We start from the raw sequence: 24,973 nt of genomic DNA on the forward strand, positions 1-24,973 counted from the left end.
AACAAAAGTTTGTTAAAATTCTCAAGTTTTAATTTAGAGTTTTTAAGGGGTCCTGAGACCAAATTTAAGAAAATTTTAAAACTACTACAATGGACCACATTACAAACTAAATCATCTGTATAATACTGAAGCAAGTTATACAGTCTCTCTGACCTAGTTTCATCATATGTAAAATTAGGAGTTAATGATACACATGTGAAGTAATTAGAATGCCAAGAGCATGAAACAATATTGTTTTGTTGTTACTGATACTATTCTGTTTTCTCTGTGAGAAAGGAAGCAATAATATTTGCTAAAATTGATGGAGGAAGTGGTAGAAGTTTGATGGAAGGGGAGATTTGAAAGTCCTCAAGGAAAATGAGAATGATAGGCTTGACTAGGAAAGCACAGGAGGCTAGCAGGGCAATTTTGGGAGACCTGAAAAAGTCAGTGCCTTTGGATTTAAAGTAGAGTCATGATTGCATACTTTTTTCCCTCTATAATAACACTCAGAAGTTCAGTGTAGGAAAGAAAAGGCAAGTTGTTGAATTAACAGAATTTGGCATGTTCCAGCTCAGAAAAAAAAAAAGGAAAATTGTGAGTGAAATGATGAACTGTGTTTTAAAAGCTGGGAAAGAAAAGAGTATATTGATACCAAGAAAAGAGAAGGATGAAGCGATTCCAAGTCGTCATTAGGGACAATTGAGAGAGCTGACAATATAGGAGGTTGGATGGCTAAACGTTTGAATTTTGGATGTCAGCAGTTCCACCTGAGGACAAGTCCTGTGGTACAGTCATGACAGTGGGCGCCCATCTTGGAGCAGAGATGATGGCTCCTGGAGATGAAAGCCAGGACCCAAGAGGACAGGCCTTCTATTTAGATGTTCATGTGACTTCGGGTGATGGCCAAAGTTTGAACCAAAGAGTTTCATCAGTAAGGAGAGAGGAACACAAAGCAACAAGGAAGGATAAAAAGCGGCAAGGCTACATAAAAAGGAGGAGGGATTCTCCGAGTAGGTCACGGGGGAGCGAGGGGACGGACCCTAAGCTCCTAAACAAGACATAAAGAACGTGTGAGAAAATAAGCCATCTTCACTTTAAAGTCTAAAGCAAGCAGTCTCTGGGAGGCAGAGGATGTTATGTCTCAGCTAAAGGCAGGAAGAGCACACTAGAGATCCAGAATGTGGAAGAATGTGTTCACAAAAGACTGGCATTCCAGAGGCCAGTGGAAACAAACAAAGGAGGGTAGAACAGAACTTCACCGGCAACGAAAGGTCCAGCTTGTGCAGCGAACATGAAAAGTGGCTGTGCGGGCACAAAATATACGGGTAGCAGAAAGTTTCCAGAATTAAGCACGAATTTTCTGTTTGAGTCAACTGATCCAGTACCAGGTTGTGAGTTCCTTTTTCCTTCTAGATTTTTCTCTTCCTTTAGAGGTCTCCTTTTCTGAAAACATAAAATTGACGGGTCCCTTCCCAACCACTTTTCTCCTGTTGCCTCCTTTTTCCTCATCTGTCAGGTTCTCTGCACAGGATCGGGAGCCCCGCCCCCCGCGGGAGGGGCAGGGACGGGGCGGAGCGAACAGAAGTGGGCGGGCCCTCTTCTATCGACGTGTAGCCGTAAGGACGCTGCTGACGTCAGAGGACGTCCGGTCCGGCTCCTAGTACCTGTGAGGGTTTCTGCCCGCTTTTCTGCGGGCTTAGTAGCATTTTCTTCTAAAGTCGTGGTTCGCGCGTTGGAGCTGCTGCCGCCGCGGGCCGGCTTCACGCCATTCCCTGCCCCTCGGCCCCCGGAGTGAGTCCGGCCTCCCCGCGAGGGTGAGCGAGGTCCGCCTGGAGCGCGCGCGAGGGAGGGTGCCCCGCGGGCGGGGACGGCCGTCGGTTTCCCCAGCCGCGTGGCACCGCCGCCTGGTCTCCCCGGGACGCTCCCCGCTCCTCCGGCCCTCCTGCTGCAGGCTTTGCTCCCAAGCCGCAGTGATCCCCCGGGCCTGTTTCTTCATTTCACGACACGGGCCACGTCCTGAAGAAGTGGGAACCTTCCTGGAGAAGGGCTTTATACCATATAAAGCCAAGAACAGAATTCAGTTTTTAAGTTTACAAAACAAACTGGAGGGGGAAAAATGAGGCTCAACTTTCCCAGCGGATTCACCCCTAGGGACGCAGAAAATTTCACCCGATGAACACCTTGTGATTATTTTCGGAGCTCATTTGGCGAGGGCAGTACCGGTTTTTTCACTCTGTGTATCTTGTCACTTTAAATATTGGAAGGGTGACCTAGTGGACTTGGATGTTACTCCACATCACCACCCACTAAACCTCTTGGCCTGGTTTGTCTATGTATTTAAGGCGCAACTAACCACCACACGGTTTATTGATTGGGCATTCCAGCATTAGAGTTGAAACCCAGAAACTAGAAAAACTTTGAGTGACTTTAGTCCTGTTCCAGGCACAAGCTGGTGTGTGATTTTTGCGGTACTGTAATGAGAAATATAAATGTCGAGGTGTGCGTTCTTGGAACCCTCCCTGAATCATGGACACGACTTCGCTCTCTGAATATTTTTGTCTTCATGGAGGTTGTGTGTCAGTCCGCAGTGAAACTTGAAACCATGGTTGGAGGTTTCCGATTTGTAGATCTTGGATAGAGCCTAGAAGGCTCAGTCTGTACTTTTATAGATTTCCAGTTAATTTTTGAGAACCACTCTTAGAAAAGACGGTTTTTAAAAAGTATATGTAGTTTGAAGAATACTAGGAACTTTAAGTTTCTTTTTCAAAGCAAGCATGTGGACTCGTGTATCTCTCCACTTATTAAGTGCTTAATTTATGCCCAAAGTGCTGGGAGGCAAACCTTGTCAAGAAAGATAGAACTGGACTTTTCAGGGAACTTGTGGTCTTCAGATGGGATGAAAAGCCAAATGAAAATGTGTTATTTAGTCAAAATCTTGTTTTTTCTAACTGTGGTGGTTCTTTCAACTACCTGATAAAAGCCAGTTTTAAAGTCCTTATTTTGATGTGTGTTAAGCACATACTCTTAAATTTGAAGTTAAAATTACATGCTCACTGCAGGTAAAAGTGTAAGGAAAGGCAGCTTTCAAGGAGTCAAATTGATTCTGATGCCTTTAATATTTTTTCAGAAAGGATAGTTTGGTTTTGTAGTTGATGTCATTTGACATGACTATTGGATCTTTTATCTAGGTATTATGTGGGAGAAACTAGACATACTTGAAGTGTTGACAGCATCAGGTTATCTGAATATATAGCTTAAAAAGTGAAATAAACTGGGTAAATAATATACTTTTAAATGATACATTCCTAATAATTTTGTTCACTTGGTACAGAGTAATTTTTAAAGAATATTATTTAACATCAAAGAAACTGCTCTGTGGGAAAGAAAACCATTTTGGCTGTTAGGATAAATCTTTTGATGTTTACATTTTTTAGAACTGTTTGATAATACAAATAAGTGCTTTGTTTTTTTAAAGCCATCTATTTTATTTGGAATGATGTATGCTTAATGTTTCATAAAGGCTTAAAATGTGCTTAACCATCAAAATGGCAGAGTTGAGTTTAAAATTTAATGAGAATTAGAACATTTCATTCTGCTGCTCCTTAGTTTCTTTAAAATAGTGAACACAACAAGGCAATTATATCTTCTCTGCTTGCTTGTGTAGAAAGAAGGGAAAATGCCTAAAAAAAAGACTGGTGCAAGGAAGAAGGCAGAGAACCGCCGGGAACGGGAAAAACAACTAAGAGCATCAAGAAGCACTATAGATTTAGCTAAACATCCGTGCAATGCATCAATGGTAATGGGTTTTTTGGTTCTCAGTTGAAAAACTATGTAAATCTGCATTAAAGGCATGTCTGTTGTTTTCATTAACACCGAATAGCAATTGAGTTTTGTTTGCTTTTGTTGTTTATAAAACCTGTCATATTATCTTGGCTACCATTGTATTAATCAAGAATACATACCAGGAACTGTGTGACATTTTCCAGCCTCTCTAACCTAGTACACCTTTCTCAATTTATTCTATTAATTGGAGCCTTTTCCCCATATGTCATCATTACCTCATCCCTTCCTTGGACCACGTTTTCTCTGTGTTGTCCCAAAACTCAGATTTGCACGGCTCTCTACTTTTTCTCTTCCTGTTCCTTTTTATGTGTACTTTTGTTTCATCAAACATTTATGAAATGCTTAATATGACTTAATTCCTCAAACGTTTAATGTGTACCTGCTGCTCTGTGCTATTTTAGGCATATGGAGGATACATAGGTGAATGACACAGTCTCTGTTCCCACAAGCTGAGGGCTCAGTTGTTTTCTGTATTACCTAGTGTTTATAAATGACAGAAATCCAAGTTAAGTAACTTCAGGGAGAAATAGAGTTGATTGAATGAATAGTGGACTAACCTGTGTAGTTGGAAGGACAAGGATGTTGCTGGGATGCAGGAACAGCTGGAACCTGGAACAACTTCTAGTTCTGTCCCTTTCTTTTATTTAGTTCCATTTTCTGATTGTTTTATTTTGTTGGGGTTCATAACCACTGGGTTTATAGCTTGCATGTTATATCACATATTGTCCTAAGGGAGGGAAAGAGCTCTGATAGGTTGGGCTTGGGTGGGTGCCTATCCCTGGGTTAACCAACATTTATGACTGGGTTGTGGGTTGAGGGGGGGCAAGGTTACATAGTATAAATAGGACAGTGGGGACTCCCTTCTCTGTGCCAGGGTCATTTCTAGAGAAGAGAAGGAAGACAGCAGAAGAAATGACTCATCCATAAATATATGCAGTGAGGGCTAGACTTTGGTAAGTGCTGCAGAAAAGGTACAATTGGGACTAAGGTATATTAGGAGTAAAAGTTGGTAAAAGATGAATGTGGGGCTGGGGTTCAGTTCATAGAGGAGGTGGGATCATCACCAGAACTTGCAGCAAGTAAAGGAGTGAGGAGGTACTTTTCAGGGAGACGTATTAGAGTAAGTAAGACATGGAAAAGAAAGAATACAAGACATATTTTGAGAAAAACCAGCAAATAGTGACTTGAATCTAAAAAGAATAGGCCAACAAAGTGTGAAAAGTGACTAGAGACCAGATTGTGGAGATTTTAGTACCATTTTCTGTGAGCTTCAACGTATTGTGTTCTCTACTGTTTCTTGTACCATTCAGTATTATTTTTCTGATTCCTTAAAAAAAATAAAACAGACCACTACTGTTTTTAGCCTCTTGTGAAAATGCCACTTCTTTCTCTAGTGTGGTATGCCCAATAGCATACCTTTGTTATTAAAGTCTGTGCAGAGGCTGGTATACATGGGCTTTTGAGCAAGTGTCACTTAACATTTTAACATGAAAAATAGGGTATTCTTTATAATGCAAGTAACTTTGCAATTTTCACCTGGTAGAAAGATTAATGTTATGTTTTTATATTTTACAGGAATGTGACAAGTGTCAGAGGTAAATTTTATTTGTTTTCTATCTTTTTTCTATATATATAATAATATAGACGGACCTTTTATCTGATATTGACTGTATTTAAAAATTTTCTTTTACATGACAAGGCGGCAGAAGAATAGAGCATTTTGCTACTTTTGTAATTCTGTACAGAAGTTACCAATTTGTGCACAGTGTGGTAAGTATATGGTAAAAACGCATGCCTTGTCTTTTACTAAAAATTTATTTGGTGTTTATTTAGTTTGAACCTGTGGGTTCATCGTTATCATTTACAGTAATGTTATGCTTACTGTTAATAAGATAACATAAAATGTTATTTGGCCTACCAGAAAACTATCATGTCTTGGTTATGTCTCTTTGATGTCACGCTGGAAAATAATTAAGATACAGTTTAGGTACCATGTAGTTGTTTTAAACATGAAAAGATTAAATTTCAGACGAATAAGATTTGGTGATCTGAATTTTTCTTTATGCTGTCTTAGTCTTGTCGATATCGTTTATTTACTTTCTAACTTGACTCTTGCTGATACTGCCTGCAGTTTGTTGGTTAGACCTTTGAATATAATTTTATTGAACATTTACCTGGTGCTGGTTTTTGTGATCACTTGTTTTCTTACTTGGGTCTCAGTGTATGATTCTTGAGTTTCTTCACATGTATTCCCAAGTAAGTGGAATAGAGTTCCTAAGCCTCGTACTTAATGAATTTTTATTCAGAGTGAATGATTAGCAGAGTAAAACTATATAGTAGTTCATAGAACAGCAAGGTTGATGTTTCCCAAATAGTCTTCCACAGAATACTTGGTATATTAATAGGTATTTTTAAAGCAGTGCAGACATTTGAGACATACTGCATGTTTCCCTGACTCCCATCTGGGAGAAATCTGTTACATATGTATGTGTTTAAGATTCTGAAGACCTCTAGTAAGGAAACCTGATTAATTGTATTCACTCCAGAACTACCACCCAAACTTTTGTTTAAACACAGGTTCCCCTTTGGTTACGGGATGATAGTTTCAGGTGAAACAGTTTGAGATATGCTCATTTAAATGTGTTCATGCATGATAACATTGCAGAAAGTTAGGAAGGCTTAGGGCCATACCCCTGAGTGTTTCCAGTGTAGTTCCAGCTTCCAAAGACGTCTTTGAAGTCTGTAATTAATGGAAAAGAGAACACTAGCCTAGATAAACCCATCACCTGCTGGTTTCTATATCTTTATTCACAAAAGACAAATGGATGTAGAATGGGAAAATACAATAGATTGTGGAGAAGATGGAGATACACTCTCGCGAGGCCCTTCGCCTGTTTTCAGCGTCTGTAGTGCTTGCATGGATGCATCTCCTGCTCACTAGTTCTTGCCCCTGGTGTTGGGCATGGAACGGTTGGGGTGCTGCTGCCTCTCATCTCCAGTTTCTTTTTCCTCCCGTTTCCTCTTGTCGAGCTTGGTTTCCTAGGTAATCAGGGTAATGGAAAATCGAGCGTCTTCTGTTTCTTCCGTGTTCCACTTTGTGGTGTCTGAGATGTGTGATTAGTATGTCACCATTAATCCTCTCATGGCATGTGATAAGTGAATTTCCTGATGGTGTTTCAGATTGCTAATTTGCTGCTAGATCAGAGCTCTTGTGGCTGTATTGTGATTTTTTGCTTTATCACTGTGTTCTTGAGTTTTTGTGCTTATTTGGGCACTGTTTGGCAGTTCTTTTGGAAGAATGCTTACTTGGAAGCTATGTTTATAAATTTTTAACTATGGATAAACATAAATCAACTAGCTAATTTGCATAGTTATTATTTTATATTTGGTTTGAGATGTTCTATGGAAAGAAGCAGTCCCTTCAAATCAGACTGCCTATATTGTGAATTATAAAATGTGCATATCACTTTGAAATCTCTTAGTTCATCTGAAAATTCACAAGGTTTTAAACTGTTCTGGTGATCATTAGATAAGAAAGCATAACCTTTAATTTCTGATTTTACTGCAAACATGAAGTAGTATGTAAATTCCTAATCTGAAAAGATCTGACTCTGTTGAGATCTCAGTTATATCCATTTTCTTTTTTTAGTTACGTAAGCAATAAACAGTGCTAGTCTCTATTTTCAAATTATTTGCATAGGAACTTGGGCTAGATAAAAAGAGGAATTAGTGAATATTTACATGGACCACTTTGTAAGACTAATAGTGAAAATTCATTTCTTTGCTAGGAAAAACAAAGTGCATGATGAAGTCTTCAGACTGTGTCATAAAGCATGCTGGTGTCTACAGTACTGGCCTTGCCATGGTGGTAAGCTTCTTGTCATATCTTTTAGACCAGTAGATTTCCAAGGAGATGGAGAAGGCAGTCTTACCAATATGCAGTTATTTTTCCCCAAATGGTATTGCTTTGACCCTTGGTTCAGTTAGTCTGGAGTTATCCGGATTATCTGACATGTTTTTATGTGATTTTCACTCATTCTCCACTTGTTTTTGACTACTTCCTTCTTTCTTATTGGGAAATGTACAGATGGCTTCCTTCTTTCTTACTGGGAAATGTACAAGGAATGGAAACTCATCTAATATGGACCCAAACAACAATTCATTTGTCAGTGGGGCCTTTTTAATGTGTCTTAATTAGATGTCAGCAATCTATTATTCCCACATTGCAGACAGATTCTTTACTGTGAGCCAGCAGGGAAGCCCTTTCTATATTGAAAGTTCTGCTAAATTAAGATTCAAGCTTTTGGTTGAATAAGCAACCTAAGTTCCAAAACAACCTATAATTAATTGTTTTTTTAAAGCTTTACATTTCAGAAAAGTACATAGTTAACAGAGTTTTGCTCTTCACTACATATACACATATGTACATTGCATGTAGTTATCCTTCATGACATGTAGAATTTTCAAAGGAAGTTCATTGTTTTAAATAATAGAAACAGTTGTGTCCTGTGATGCATTTTGCTCTTTTTTCCATTAAAAGATGTTATCCTTTTGACCCTTTTTACTATATTCTATTGTATTAATTTATCTCAGTTCCAAATTTCAGTCCATGAGGAATATAATATTTAAAGTAGAATATAAATAATAATTTTCCAGGAACACATAATTTTTCATCATGAAGCAGACCTTTACATTTTTCATGTGTGCATGTCTTGTAGAAGTAAGAGCTAGAATTATAATCATCTTGTGAAAATTCTTCTTTAAGTATAGGATTGTCAGTGTGGCTTTACTCAGAAGCTGTTGTCATCTTCCTTGGTATGTCTAGATTTATCAAATTACTACTTTTTTAATTCACTGAATTGTGTGAGTGTGAATGATCTCTTATATAAAGAATACATTTAAGTGGAATCATGCATTGTTAGCTCTGAGTCCTAGAACAGTGATTATCTGGCCATTTTCTATTTGCCAGTTAAGATTCCGTCTCCCTTCACTCTTCTCCGCCCTGATTTGCCATGGGAGCCTGACCTGTGTGTGTGAACTGGATGGGTGACTTTCTTACTTATGGCTTTTTTTGGGTTCAGCCCATGGAGGGGCTGACGAGGGGAGGAAATTATGATCTGGGTGTTTATTCTTCCAGCTTTCTCCCTACCGTGTTATCCTGGTCTCCTCTGTTTGAATAGGTACTCCTCCATACGGCTCTCTCCTGTGGTTCTAGGACCTTGTTCTTTCCCTTGCCCATATCCCTGCAGGTCTAGGGGTGTATGTGTGTTATCCCTTGATGCCTTTTTATGCCCTTCCCTGTTATTTGTGAATTATCTCTTTACACTTCCCTGGATTACCCAGGTTAATGTGTCATCTCTTTCTTGCTAGAACTCTGAGTTAACATTCGAGGGTTTGTTATCCACGCTGGTAATTTATTTTTACAAGTCAAAAACATTCTTCCTGTTTGCTCTTTACCACTTTTGTTACAGAGCCTTGAATAGTATTGAATGCGACACTGGACGTTGAGGTTCAGAAGACCTGGATTTAAATCACAGCTCCTCTCTACTGTAGCTCTGGAGCTTGCCTCATGCCCCTGTCCCTCCTCACCTGTAAAGGAAACACCATTCAGTCCCATTTTCTTAAGAGTCTTTCTAGCTCTTGGTGTCCTGTAGATATCATTGTGTCATTGAAAGGCATAGTCTTACAGTCTTATCTTGACAGATGATTGGAGTTTTATTACCTTGTCATTTAGTAATGTATTTAGTTTTTTTCTACAAAGAAATATATTAATATTTACAGTATGTGCTGTGTGTGTGTGTTCAGTCACTCGGTTGTGTCTGACACTTTGCGACCTCATGGACTGTCGTTTGTCAGGCTCCTCTGTCCTTGGGATGTTTCAGGCAAGAATACTGGAGTGGGTTGCTGTTTCCTACTCCAGGGGATCTTTCCAATGCAGGGATCAAACCTGCATCTCCTGTGTCTCCTGTATTGGTAGGCAGACTCTTTATCCACTGAGCTTATGTTTTAAAACATAAGCTTAAAACATAAAGCATAAAGTTTAAAGTTGCTTTGAAAGAAAAGAAAAAAGATGCTGACAGAAATTTAACATTTTCTCTCTGTTATTCTAGAAAAGTTATATGATTATTTTATAAATTACACAGATAAGGATCTTTCTTAAGTCAGAAATGTTAATATTTGAAAAACTTCAGTTTAGTTACCAGAATTGCTGTAGGACAAGGATGTTTGCATTGTGGGCTCTAGACTTCATTTAATTTAAAATTCAGTTTGATGACAACACTGTCCACTCTTTGACTTATTTTAATGATTAATATTAGAGTACGAGTATAGTTTCCCTCTTGCTTCTTTTTCTTTAGATTTGTAGCTTAGATTTGTGTATTGTAAATGAGAGTCCCTTGGACTGCAAAAAGATCCAACCAGTCCATCCTAAAGGAGATCAGTCCTGGTTTTTCATTGGAAGGACTGATGTTGAAGCTGAAACTGCAATACTTTGGCCACCTGATGCGAAGAGTTGACTTATTGGAAAAGACCCTAATGCTGGGAAGGATTGGGGGCAGGAGGAGAAGGGGACGACAGAGGATGAGATGGTTGGATGGCATCACCGACTCGATGGACATGGGTTTGGGTAGACTCCGGGAGGTGGTGATGGACAGGGAGGCCTGGCGTGGTGCGATTCATGGGGTTGCAGAGTCAGACACGACTGAGCGACTGAACTGAACTGAACTGAAATAGCTATTGGTGAAGAAGTTGGATGTTCAGGGAACCTTGTTTAATTTGGGGTTAGAGAAAGCAGTACATTTTTAAATGCAGCCACTCATTATCACTGAACGTTGATGAGTGGCTGAATGCATATAATTTTGGTGGTAGCCTTTGCTTAAACAATGGTTGTAGCCAGTCAGGTGGCAAAGATTAATTTTTTGTGTTCTTTGGTTGCAGGGTGCAATATGTGACTTCTGTGAAGCTTGGGTCTGTCATGGTAGGAAGTGTCTCAGTACACATGCCTGTGCCTGCCCGCTCACCGATGCTGAGTGTGTGGAATGTGAACGGGGTGTGTGGGACCACGGTGAGTGGTTACATACAAGTGATGAGCTTTGCTGGAAGTGAAGGATGACCTTGAAACACTCTAGATGCTCATGCCATAAACACTCTAGATGTTTATGATTTTTTTTTTTTTTTGCAGGGTACTATCAATCCTAAGTATTGGCACTGTTTCCATTATCAGTTTAGTTCAGGGGTCCCCAACATCCAAGCCACAGACTAGTACCTCCTGTCAGATCAGGAGCTTGAGATTAGAAATAAAGCACACAATAAATGGACTGTGCTTGAATCACCCTGAAACCATCCCCCCCAGGTTCCAGAACCTGTCCCTGGGGCCAGAAAGGTTGGGGACCAGGTAAACTTTAGTTGGAAAAAGGATTTATGCATACCAACATTAAGAAGCAGTGCTAGGATTGTCTACCGAGGCAGGTAGGGAGGGGAGTTACGTACAGGAGAGGAAGTGTCTCTTAGCATTTCGTGTATTATATTGGGAGCCAGGATATAGTGGGAGTTCACTCTTTTTTGGTTCAGTGGGTTACTTTTCTTTGTAGCTTTTACCAGAACAAAAATTGCTGTCCTATTTTGGTATACATCTGAGATAACTTGCCATCTTTTCTGAGCAGTTTTGTAGATGAGAATTTTTTAAATTAAACTTTATTATATTTACATTTGTGGGTTTTGTTCTTTAATCCAACAGGAGGCAGAATTTTCAGTTGTTCTTTTTGCCATAACTTTCTCTGTGAAGATGATCAGTTTGAACATCAAGCCAGCTGCCAGGTTTTAGAAGCGGAAACATTTAAATGTAAGTTTTTAATATATTACATGTTCTTTATACCTAAGATTCTTAATAGTATAAGTGTTAAACTTACTGGAAAAGGGATCTGGTTTTTCATGTGGCCTCTTATGGACTGTAATTTAATTCAGTATCTATTTTCTGTTTGTAGAAAAAATTCAGAACACATATAGTCCATTGTTTTCCAACAGTGGTGCCAGTGGCATTTTGGTTGGGTTAGTTCTTTGTTTTGTGGGATTGATCAGGCATTGCAGGGCTCGTAGCATTCCTGATCCTGAGTACTAAATGGTGTTTTCACTTCCAAGTTATTATAGTAACTAGCCCTTCTTTCCCACCCTATTTTCAGATGTCCCCAAATAAGTGGTTCAACTGCTAGTTTGTTCCTGCTTTTGGTTCCAGTGACTCTTAGACAGGAGTCTGCATTAGAAACACCTGTGGAGGTTTTTAGAAAATGGAGGTGCCCAAGCCTCATCCTTGGAGATTTTAAGTCTGTGGTGGGGGCCAGGCATCTGTATTTAGCCTGTACCCATAATTCTCATGTATATTCCAGTTTGAGAACCAGTATTACTGATGGGTTCATGGTATCATCTTTACAGATAAGATTGCATTGTATTTTTTCTCTGTTAATTTCTCAAAAGCTCAAGTTTTAGATTCAAACATTACTTGAATTCTACTTATGGGACATATATTTTGGGGCAAATTACCAAATCTTTCTAAACCTGAGTTTTGTTATGTTTTAAAAGGAAGATGCTAATTTTTTCGAAGAGTTAATTGAGAAGAGAATCCATATGAAGCATCACGTTGGTACCCTTTCTAAGGGTACTTAGAAAGCCCTTAGTAAATAGTAGACACCATTGTAGGAAAGGCTGAAATTCCAGATTCACTCTCATGAATTTGGTTCTTGTTCTGCTATAAAATGCTAATCCTTACACTCATCTATAACATCTATAAATATAAAGTTGATAAGTCATCAATCTAACACACATGTCCGAACACATATGTAATTCTCACAGTATTTATAAAGGAAACCTCAAAATATTAAAGGAACGTGTCAAAGTAGTTAGCATTTTTGACCTGTTTCTAGACTTGTGCAGAAGGTATAATATAAAAATTGAAATATTTTATTTAAAACTTGGGAGCTTTATGTATTTTATAGTATTTAAACCCAAAGACAGGCAACTTTGAGTGATAAAGTTTTAGTGATTTGGTAAAAGACAAAGGAAAAATAAAGATACTGAATAATGGAAGGGATTTTAATATAAATCTGTTGCCATGTCTTTGATACCTCATATTAAAGTCATTCTCATTGCAGATTCACAGGTTTCTTTGGTTTAGTGTAATTTATCCTCTTTTTTTTTACTTTTTTTCATTGCTTCATTTTTTCTTTGTCATTCTTCCTTTGCCAGTTGCCGTTCACTGCTTGAAATATTTGCTCTGAAATACTGCCCTAATCATACACATAAGCCCCAAAGATAGTTTGTTTCTACTCCCTTACTGGTCATATCTCATCACTTTTGGATTTGAACTTATAACTATGAATGGGAAAATATGGGAATTCTTTAAAATACTTATTTTACTTGCATAACCAGTGGGAAGAATGTCTTGAGGGAAAAAAAATCCCCACACACGTGTGTACTCTGCCTTTATTTTTTTCAAATAATGAAACTGGCCTGGGTGCCTCTAATTTAAGTGGCTTATTATGAGTAGTCTTTGATGTATCCAAACCTGCTTTCTTTTAAAATACTCTGAAGACAAAGAAATAGATTTAAAAAGAAAACCATTCCCCAGTGTAAAACTAGGAAAGTCACAATACTTTTTAGAATCTGGAAGAAATGCATTTTTGAATATGAACTCAAGGTTTTAATTCTTAGGGAGAAAAATGAACAGGACAGAGAACTGGAGTGCCTGTCTGAGGGCTGAGGTAGTTAGCCGAAGACTGGCAGGGCCACATCCCACCAGGATGGTCTGGGTTCCCAAGAGGCAAAGGTGAGGGTGCGATAGACAACAAGGAATTTCTCAGAATGGTGTCTTTGTGGCCTGTCAGAAGCTCAGCTGGTGGGGAATGAGCGTATGAGAAATGCCTGGTGCACAGGGAGATCGAGTTAGGCGCTTTGCACTTTCAGTGTGTGTTCTGGTCAATACTTGAAAGGGGTTTATAGTGTTTTGGATGGGCGTCCCTGGTGGCTCAATGGTAAAGAATCCACCTGCCAAACAGGAGACAGAGGTTTGATCCCTGGGTTGGGAAGATCCCCTAGAGAAGGAAATGGCAACCCACTCCGATATTCTTGCCTGGGAAATCCCCACGGACAGAGGAGCCTGGTGGGCTACAGTCCATGGGGTCTCAAGATGGAGTCGGACATGACTGAGCGACTAAACAATAATCCTTTTTTTGACTGAATGAAGACTGAACCTACGAACTCTGGGCATATCTTCAAGTAGAGATGATTGAGATTTCAGGCTTTTTCCTCCACAGACTGAAACAATATAGTTGTTATAGGAGTAGTTTGGTATGTTTATATATATCTAACATGTAGGGAGTACTCAGTTGATTTTTACTTTTACTGTTAGCACTTAGGACAAGTAATACAAATCCATCTGAATTAGTGGTGTTACTGTGGAAGAAAGCAGGAGGGTTGGACAGAAACAATAATGATACACATAACTGAGAAATCATCATTGAGTGTTTAAAAAGATAACTCCCTGGTCCAGATTGAAAAAGCTCCCCATGACCCAGGCAAACTTAAGTAAAAGAATCCCCAAGTTAGAAGTATCTGGTCAAATATTTGAATTACAAAGATAAAATTTCTTTTGTTTACTTTTCTTTTTTCAAGACCTCTGAGTAAATTGAGAGTTAATAGTTTATATTTACACTGTATCAGGGTAAGGCTTAGTTTATTTTCTTGTTCCTATATGTCTCTTAATTATTTTTGTCTTCCATATTTTGACATAACTCAATATATGCCAAACATTTTGGCTATTTCAAAATATTTGCACTTAAGTATAGATTTTTTGCATTAATTGTAGATAATGACAAAAATTAATGTGGCTTACTGACTAAAATAGAGGTAAAATATTTTGGGATTTTTCCATCTGTTTTCCTGCCCACTTGAACATTATTTTCTCTTCATAGTCATGCTTTTCCACCTGAAGTATTCTATTCTCATATCAGAAGTTTGCAAAAAATGGCAATAGCCTTCACCACCAGGAGATAATATATAGTAATGGAGATGCATTCTTTTAAAAATAGAAATATTATATCATTAAGTAAAGAGTCTAGCTAGTGTCATGGGGAAAAAAAGATGTTTTACCATTTCAGGTTTTAAAATGTCACTAATGACGTTTGCCATCTCCTGGTTTTGGAGGAATGGAAGGAGATTAGAGGATAATTAGAGTTGTAATAGTGAAAGAATTCTAGGGATGTGCAGTTGCTGGTTTCCTTCCCTCTGGCTGCCAACTCCATCTAATTTTTTTGTTTCCTCAAAGTTATGAGACAAAAAAAATGTTGATAGTTAATCTAAGATAAGATAGTACAAGTATAAATCTGTGGAAAATAATGTTTTCATTCCACATTTGAATCTGGATATTATGTACTTTCCCCACAGGTGTTTCATGCAATCGGCTTGGTCAGCATTCCTGTCTCCGTTGTAAGGTATACTTTTATATTTTTTAGTTTTAGATTGTTTCTAATCCCCATATATTCCCACCAGCCCTTAAAATGTGTTTAGTTGTGATAAATTGATAAGGGTCCTTAAACATTATATGGGGGTTTGCCGGGTGGCTCAGTGGTAAAAGAATTCTCCTGAAATGCAGGAGATGCAGGTTCAATCCTTGGGTTGAGAAGATCTCCTGGAGGAGGGCATGACAACCCACTCCAGTATTCTTGCCTGGAGAATCCTATGAACAGAGGAGCCTGGTGGGCTATAGTCGGTAGGGTCAGAAAGAGTCAGACACAAATGAAGCAATTTAGCACACATGCCTGCAAACATTATGTCATTTAATTCTTTTGTTGTAGAGATTGTGAATGAAGTTGAGACAGCTTAGAGACATTTCAGAACTCATCCAGTAGGCATGTGTTGACTTGACACTAGTGTGCGGGTCTCCTGAATCTTAGCTCAGTGTTTTCATACCTTATATTTGTGGAGAACATTCTGACCAAAATGATGGGAGTATATTTTAATTTATGTCAAAATGCATTTACTTGGTAGAGTTTGAGGAAATGAAGATTTCCGTAACGTTCTGCTTCCTTACACCTTGTCTCCAGCATTTCCATTTGTCAAGGATTACTGAACAGATGCACCCTGATTCACTTTGTCTCAGAGTAATTTCTCTGGTTCTTATTAATACTCCTAGTCGTATCTCTTCTCTCCCGACTCCTCTCCAAATTGGTCTATGCTGTTTCCTCTGCCTTAGATCACTCTTCCACTTTTGCTTATCCTGCTGCACCCCCATTCTCCGAATCTCAGATCTCAGCTAAGACATCATGTCTCCTGGAAGTCTTTCCTGAATCTCTGGTCTGGTTTGGCGCTCCTCCTCTGCTCTTGCCTTTCAGTGCATACTGTCGTGCAACTGCATCTCCACTTGTATGTGTCCCCAGTTAGACTGTATGCTCTGTATGGATAGATGAGCTGTTCACCATGATGTCATCAGAGTCTTTGTGAATACTCATATTTATGAAGAAATGTGTCTGCATGTCCCACCCTGTGTATACTTTACACCATGTGTTTAGGTCATAGTTCAGAAAAGTTCTGGCAGAGACCTTTTCCCTTAAGGAGTTGAAATCAAGAATGTTACCAGTCCCAAAAAACTCATCTTTGCCTGAACAAAGTATATCTTTAAATTTCCTTGATATATTGAGTGATGGACCATAAAGAAGGCTGAGCACTGAAGAATTGATGCTTTCTAATTGTTCCAGAAATAGAGAGTTCCAAACTTTATTTTTTTTGCTCCATGAATGGTGACTGCAGCCATGAGTACCAGAAAAAGAGAGTTCCAGAAAAACATCTACTTCTGCTTTATTGACTGTGCCAAAGCCTTTGACTGTGTGGATCACAACAAACTGTGGAAAATTCTAAAAGAGATGGGAATACCAGACCACCTTACCTGCCTCCTGAGAAATCTGTATGCAGGTCAAGAAACAACAGTTAGAACTGGACATGGAGCAACAGACTGGTTCCAAATCGGGAAAGGAGTACGTCAAGGCTGTATATTGCCACCCTGCTTGTTTAACTTATATGCAGAGTACATCATGGGAAATGCTGGGCTGGATGAGGCACAAGCTGGAATCAGGATTGCCGGGAGAAATATTAATAACCTCAGATATGCAGATGATACCACCCTTATGGCAGAAAGTGAAGAACTAAAGAGCCTCTTGATGAAAGTAAAAGGGGAGAGTGAAAAAGTTGGCTTAAAACTCAACTTTCAGAAAACTAAGATCATGGCATCTGGTCCCATCACTTCATGGGAAATAGATGGGGAAATAATGGAAAGAATGAGAGACTTAATTTTTGGGGGCTCCAAAATCCCTGCAGATGGTGACTGCGGCCATGAAATTAAAAGACACTTGCTCCTTGGAAGAAAAGTTATGACCAACCTAGATAGCATATTAAAAAGTAGAGACATTACTTTGCCAACTAAGGTCCATCTAGTCAAAGCTATGATTTTTCCAGTAGTCATGATTGGATGAGAGAGTTGGATTATAAAGAAAGCTGAGCACTGAAGAATTGATGCTTTTGAACTATGATGTTGGAGAAGACTCTTGAGAGTCCCTTGGACTGCAAGGAGATAAAACCCCAGTCAATCCTAAAGGAAACCAGTCCTGAATATTTACTGGAAGGACTGATGCTGAAGCTGAAACTCCAATACTTTGGCCACCTGATGTGAAGAACTGACCCTGGAAAAGACCCTGATGCTGGGAAAGATTGAATGTCGGAGGAGAAGGGGACGACAGAGGATGAGATGGTTGGACGTCATCATTGACTTGATGGACATGAGTTTGAGCAAGCTCTGAGGGTTGGTGATGGACAGGGAAGCTTGGCGTGCTGCAGTCCATAGGGTTACAAAGAGTTGGACATGACTGAGTGACTGAACTGAACTGAATTGTGGTTCCAGAGAAGACTCTTAAGAATCTCTTGGACAGGAAGGAGATCAAACCAATCAATCCTAAAGGAAATCAACCCTGAATATTCATTGGAAGGACTGATGCTGAAGCTGAAGCTTTAGAACTTTGGTCACCTTATGCAAAGGGCCGACTCCATTGGAAAAGACCCGCATGGTGGCGAAGATTGAGGGCAAGAGGAGAAGGGGGTGACAGAGGATGAGATGCTTGGATGGCATCACAAGCTTAGGGGACATGAGTTTGAGCAAACTCCAGGGGATAGTGAAGGACAGGGCAGCCTGGCATGGCTGCAGTCATAAGGTTGCAAATAGTCAGACATGAGTTAGCGATTGAACAACAAAAACATACTGAGTGATGTCTTCATGTATTTTTTGAATTACTTATTTAACTTCCTAATTTTTATTTCTCCTATATAGGCTTGTTTCTGTGATGATCATACAAGGAGCAAGGTGTTTAAGCAAGAAAAAGGAAAACAGCCTCCCTGCCCCAAATGTGGACACGAAACTCAGGAAACTAAGGATCTTAGCATGTCAAGTAAGGCTTTTCTTAAAATAACACTGGAGTGATTTTGCTTTAATGCATAGACAAGATTTGTTTCTTTTTTTCCTCTTTCTATTTTTGTTTTTGCCTTTTCTTCATATTTGAGAAGATGAACGTGTTCTCCTAAGCAAATGGAATTTCATAGCCTTGGAAAATTGTGGGTAAAATTTTTCAATTTAACTTAAGAAATTTACCATCATTTACTTCAATATTTGGCATTTGCTTCAGTTAATGACATAGTGAATACTGAAATTTAAGACCAAAAAGAGTGATTTGCTTGTTTTTGCTTGGGCTTCCTTGTTAAATAATTGTGTAGTAATAAATCCTTAATATTCAAGTGCTGATAATCTTCAGTACTTGGAAGGTGGAATTCATTTTGAAGCTATTGTTAGGTGTCTGATATTTGAGCAGCAGTGCTTATTATGTTATACATTGCTACTGTAGGAAATTGTTTTATGGTTTAATGTAATTTTTCCATGAAGGAATGCAACTACTATAACGTGCTTACATTAATGCAGCTCACAATTTTGTTAAAGAGAATTTGACTCTTTACCCAACATATCAGAACAGAACCATAATTCTAAATGACTCTGACAGTACTTTGTTTAATCAAAGATACAGTGACGCATTGAGGGTGAGACATAATTTTTTGCACTAAACTTTGTTTTGCTAGTAAGGCAGAAGAAATGACAGGCTTTATTTTCTAGGATATCTGAAGTAGAAAACAGTTCTTTTGAAAAGAATATAATGACATGAAATCAAGTGTTCTGTAATTTGAAAATCACTTTTAATTAATCAAACAAAGGCCTTTTAGACCTTAACGTGCCTTATTTAATGTGTGTATGTAGAATGCTGTTCTTATTTTGTTTTCCAGCTTTGTCTAGATTTAATGAAATGACATAGTCATGTTTATCATTTGTTTTATATGATGTGTATGTGAACTCTGAGTAGGATAGAACTGATTGTTTTTTCTGAGGTCTCCTTTCTTTTCTTCTTTTTAAAGTTTTATTTATTCATTGCCTGCACAGGTTCTTCTCTACTTGAAGCAAGCGGGCACTACTCTCTAGTTGCAGTATACAGGCTTCTCATTGCAGTGGCTTCTCGTTGTAGAGTATGGGTTTCAGTAGTTGCAGCACATGGGCTTAATATTTGTGGAGCATGGACTTAGTTGCTCTGTGGCATGTGGGATTTTCCCAGGTCAGGGATCGAACCCGTGTCTCCTGTATTGGCAGGTGGATGCTTTACCACTGAGCCCCCAGGGAAGCCCTGAGGTCTTCTTTCTTTTCAGTTAAATTTTAAGTGAGTAAATAAGGAAAATGTGACTGACTTTTGCATTTGAGAGTAAGAAGCAGATAGTCAGGTTCACATAATTTTATGTGTTGTAGAGGATTTGGAGAATTTAATCAAACGCCACGTACATATCTGTGTTTTGTAGCACGCTCCCTGAAATTTGGCAGGCAAACTGGAGGTGAAGAGGGAGATGGAGCTTCTGGGTATGATGCCTATTGGAAGAACCTTGCATCTGATAAGTACGCTGGTGCTAGCTACCATGATGAGGAAGAAGATGAGTACGAAGCAGAGGATGACGAAGAGGAAGAAGATGAAGGTGGAAAGGATTCAGATGCTGAGTCATCAGATTTGTTTACTAATTTGAATTTAGGAAGGACCTATGCCAGTGGCTATGCTCACTATGAGGAACAAGAGAACTAGGAGAGCTGCTTGCCCTTTGATGACCTTGTCTTAGGAGCTGGGATGTGTGTGCTTGATGAATCATGTGTGGATGTTCAAAAGTATTATACATATTGCTACTTAGCCTTGTGCAGAGACTAGACACATTTACTGGGACAGGGAGTAGGGCATAGCATTTTAATAGAAACTGATAATCAGGCTTCTAACGTAAGAAAAATGAATTTAAAATGTAATGTGATCGATCTAAGCAATTGAAGCATCATGGATTGGATTTTTACTGATTTCTGTAATCTAGTAGGTTTGCCAATTAAATACATATATAGGATAAAGGAATAATGATAATATATTTGTTTGAAATGAAATTGCTGTTTTTATTAAAAAAGTGCTTATAAATCATTTTGTCTGATTTTGTAAAATGTAATGGGTAAAATGAATTATTGTATTTTTTCTTGTTTGTCCATAGGATAAAAGTCAAATGTTATATGCTAAATTTTCATTAAATAGTCATGTTATCTTAAGTCATCATATGTATGTTTCAGCCATCGACTCATTCAGTTCTTTCTTCACAGTGTGTGTCCTGAACAATACCTGTTATTTATGCTTGAATGTATGGACAAAGGTGACCATATAGCCATTTTTCAGAGACACAGAATCAGTATTATCACATAGATGTTTTACCCAGGAAATTTGATTTCTCTTTGAATAAATCTAGTATCTCACTTATATACTTTTGACATTTAATTTCTTATTCACACTATTTTAAACATATTTTGGAAAGCATTCCAGAATTTTTGTATAAACTGTGTCATTTTTATCTAATATGTGAGATAGGTATCAGAAATGAATAGTGTGTGGTGGACACAGAGTGATTCAGCTGGACCCTGTCATTCATGATGGGTGGAGAATAGTTGCTGGCACAAGTGCCAGTGGTTACAGTTTACACTGATGATGCATTGGGATAGTGTGGTAGAAAGGAATGCAATATTGGACTGGCTGGCATTTGAGAATATGGAGAAGATTGTAGCCTTGAGGATAACAGGGTCAGATGGCTATTACTGACCCATTGTTACTCCACAGAAATGTAATGAACAGCTAAGGGCAATAACAGGCACTAGAAAACCAGGCGTGGCAAGCCAGAGACCCTCTGGATGCATTCAGAAAAGCTTCCATCCCTTGCAGCAGGAGAACTGAGAACACTGAGGACCAAACCAGGACCTAGTAGTCTGAATGGATAAACTTCAAAAGACAGCTGTCAATCAAGGCAGGTCTATTTTGCAAAGGTCAAAGGACTGGGAAAATTGAGGACTCTGACAAGTGAGATGGTGACATCTGAGTGGATGCTGCTGAAAGTTTGCCCTCACTAGATTCCTGAGCTTCGTGAGACTGCAGTCACAACCCACTTCTCTGTTAAGGGCAGGCAGCTCTAACCCGCTCCCAAGCTGGGTGGTAATGCACAGGTCTCTTTCCCCAGGCAACCTGTCCCCGCTTCAGGACTTGCTCTGTGTCCATGTCACGAGACCTAGAATGAGGGGTGAGCAGATGTAATTAGGGTTAAGCAAAACTGCAAACAAAGCTAGTGGAGGTGATGGAATTCCAGTTGAGCTATTTCAAATCCTAAAAGATGATGCTGTGAAAGTGCTGCACTCAATATGCCTGCAAATCTGGAAAACTCAGCAGTGGCCACAGGACTGGAAAAGGTCAGTTTTCATTCCAATCCCAAAGAAAGGCAATGCCAAAGAATGCTCAAACTACCGCACAATTGCACTCATCTCACACGCTAGTAAAGTAATGCTCAAAATTCTCCAAGCCAGGCTTCAGCAATACGTGAACCGTGAAGTTACAGATGTTCAAGCTGGTTTTAGAAAAGGTAGAGGAACCAGAAATCAAATTGCTAACATCTGCTGGATCATTGAAAAAGCAAGATAGTTCAGAAAAACATCTATTTCTTCTTTATTGACGATGTCAAAACCTTTGACTGTGTGGATCACAATAAACTGGAAAATTCTGAAAGAGATAGGCATACCAGACCACCTGACCTGTCTCTTGAGAAATTTGTATGCAGGTCAGGAAGCAACAGAACTGGACATGGAACAACAGACTGGTTTCAAATAGGAAAAGGAGTATGTCAAGGCTGTATATTGTCACCCTGCTTATTTAACTTATATACAGAGTACATCATGAGAAATGCTGGGCTGGAGGAAGCACAAACTGGAATCAAGATTGCCAGGAGAAATATCAATAACGTCAGATATGCAGATGACACCACCCTTATGGCAGAAAGTGAAGAAGAACTAAAGAACCTCTTGATGAAAGTGAAAGAAGAGAGTGAAAAAGTTGGCTTAAAGCTCAACATTCAGAAAACTAAGATCATGGCATCCAGTCCCAACACTTCGTGGCAAATAGATGGGGAAACAGTGGAAACAGTGTCAGACTTTATTTTTCTGGGCTCCAAAATCACTGCAGATGGTGATTGCAGCCATGAAATTAAAAGACGCTTACTCCTTGGAAGGAAAGTTATGACCCACCTAGACAGCATATTAAAAAGTAGAGACATTACTTTGCCAACAAAGGTCCATCTAGTCAAGGCTATGGTTTTTCCAGTAGTCGTGTATGGATGTGAGAGTTGGACTATAAAGAAAGCTGAGCACCGAAGAATTGATGCTTTTGAACTGTGGTGTTGGAGAAGACTCTTGAGAGTCCCTTGGACTGCAAGGAGATCCAGCTGGTCCATCCTAAAGGAGATCAGTCCTGGGTGTTCATTGGAAGGACTGATGTTGAAGCTGAAACTGCAATACTTTGGCCACCTGATGCGAAGAACTGACTCATTGGAAAGGACCCTGATGCTGGGAAAGATTGAGGGCAGGAGAAGAAGAGGATGACAGACGATCAGATGGTTGGATGGCATCACCGACTCAATGGACATGGGTTTAGGTAGACTCCGGCAGTTGGTGATGGAGAAGGAGGCCTGGTGTGCTGCTGTTCATGGGGTCGCAGAGTCGGACACGGCTGAGCGACTGAACTGTACTGAAAACTCAGACATCAAGAGATTGGGCATGATGAGACAGGAGACAGACTGTACCCCAACGGAGCTGCAAGAATTGGCCTGTATGTATTGGGTGAAACAGGAGGAGAATGCTTGGGACTGGAAGCTGAAGGTATTGACTAGGAAGGGTAGAACTTGATAATAGCACCTACATTGGATGTTTGGGTTGAAAAATAAGCTATGTTAATAGGTTTTGACATCCTGGTTAGGATTCCAGGAGATGTGAACTCACTATTAGGGTGCCTTCTAGAAACATGGAAAAAGCAATGGCCAATTCTGAACAAAGTTGAGTGGCCACTGGTGGAGGAAAGGATGAAAAGACTGAGGAAATGATATACCAGAATGGATAGGTTATCTTTGGATGATTATGTTCCATAGAAAGGCCATAAAGACATGGGCTGGTAAGGGCACAAGGGCCCCTAAAAAGTTTAGTGGTAACTCTGGAGGCTACATCTAACAATAGAAACAAACTATTGTAAAGGAAATCAATCCTGAATATTCATTGGAAGGACTGATGCTGAAGCTGAAGATCCAATACTTTGGCCACCTGATGTGAAGAGCTGACTGATTAGAGGAGTCCTTGATGCTGGGAAAGACTGAGGGCAGGAAGAGAAGAGAGTGACAGAGAATAAGATTGTTGGATGGCATCACTGGCTCAATGGACACGAGTTGGAGCAAACTGGGAGATAGTGAAGGACAGGGAAGACTGGCATGCTGCAGTCTATGGGATTGCAAAGAGGCAGACATTACTTAGTGACAACAACAATTGGAAAACTTAGCTTGCTGATGGCTGCTGCTGCTGCTACGTCGCTTCAGTCATGTCCGACTCCGTGCAACCCTATAGACAGCAGCCCACCAGGCTCTGCCGTCCCTGGGATTCTCCAGGCAAGAATACTGGAGTGGGTTGCCATTTCCTTCTCCAATGCATGAAAGTGAAAAGTGAAAGTGAAGTCGCTCAGTTGTGTCCGACTCTTAGCGACCCCATGGACTGTAGCCTACCAGGCTCCTCCGTTCATGGGATTTTCCAGGCAAGAGTACTGGAGTGGGGTGCCATTGCCTTCTCCATTGCTGATGGCAGTGGGTGATAAGACCCAGAAATAGTGGCTTGTGGCAGTACTTATTTGCCGAAAGTCAGTGGGGTCACAGTTACGGTAATGAGTACCAAGGTGGGAGAGAACATACAGACATACCAGGAAGAAGGCCATGTGAAGACGGAGGCAGAGATTGAGGTGATACAGCTACAAGCTAAGGAATGCTGAGAATTGCTGGCAATCACTGGGAGCTCAGAGAGACACTTGGAGCAAGTTCACCCTGAGGGCCTCCAGAAGGAACACTGCCAACACCTTGATTTCTGGCTTCTGGCCGCCTGGCCTGTGAGAGAATGCATTTCTGTTGTTTTAAGCCCCCGAGTTTGTGGTCATTTGTTACAACAGCCCTGGACAAACACCGTGGGAACCAAATGTGGAAACAGGAATTGTCATCTTTCCCAGATTCACTGGGAAACATCTTGCTTCCTGTCTCAGTGACTCTGAGGATCTGATGACCCCAATCCATGGGTTCTCAAAGAGTCGGACACAACTTAGCGACTGAACAACAAAGGTCACCACAGCATTGAGTAGAGTTCCCTGTGCTATACAGTTTGTTCTCATTAGTTACCTATTACATGCATAGTATCAACAGTGTATATATGTCAGTCCCAGTCTCCCAGTGTGATGGGGACAGAGGAATGTGGGTGGAATCTAGGGGATTTGCTTGAATTTTCAAGATGTTCCTTGGCCCACTTGCCATTGTAAATAGACATGGCAAAGCACCCCAGCCTGGGAAGGGTATGGTGACTAGATCCCTGGGGGATGATGGTCTGGGTCATTCCACCAGCTAAGCCACTGAGACCAGCAGAGGTAGCAGTCAATCTGCTTCCGGGTCAGACTCT

At 39.8% G+C, this 24,973-nt stretch overlaps 1 protein-coding gene across 6 annotated transcripts; it reads left to right on the forward strand.

The window, feature by feature from the left end:
- Positions 1 to 1,231: 1,231 nt before the first annotated feature.
- Positions 1,232 to 20,723, forward strand: ZNF330 (zinc finger protein 330). 6 transcript variants are annotated; one of them, XM_081545486.1, is made up of 10 exons: positions 1,232 to 1,373; positions 3,647 to 3,778; positions 5,401 to 5,420; positions 5,525 to 5,595; positions 7,614 to 7,693; positions 10,762 to 10,888; positions 11,561 to 11,665; positions 15,259 to 15,305; positions 18,188 to 18,305; positions 19,747 to 20,723. In XM_081545486.1, the coding sequence occupies exons 2-10, from the start codon at positions 3,659 to 3,661 to the stop codon at positions 20,019 to 20,021; spliced, it is 963 nt and encodes a 320-aa protein (XP_081401612.1). In that variant the 5' UTR covers positions 1,232 to 1,373; positions 3,647 to 3,658; the 3' UTR covers positions 20,022 to 20,723. The 6 variants fall into 6 exon arrangements, with proteins under 6 accessions (XP_081401612.1, XP_081401613.1, XP_081401609.1 ...); XM_081545487.1 differs by having other exon boundaries at positions 1,348 to 1,370; XM_081545483.1 differs by lacking the exon at positions 1,232 to 1,373 and adding an exon at positions 1,630 to 1,796.
- Positions 20,724 to 24,973: the final 4,250 nt, after the last annotated feature.

The sequence above is a fragment of the Giraffa tippelskirchi genome, chromosome 11 (assembly GCF_054371585.1).
Source record: "Giraffa tippelskirchi isolate mGirTip1 chromosome 11, T2T-mGirTip1v1.2.pri, whole genome shotgun sequence".
NCBI lineage: Eukaryota > Metazoa > Chordata > Mammalia > Artiodactyla > Giraffidae > Giraffa > Giraffa tippelskirchi.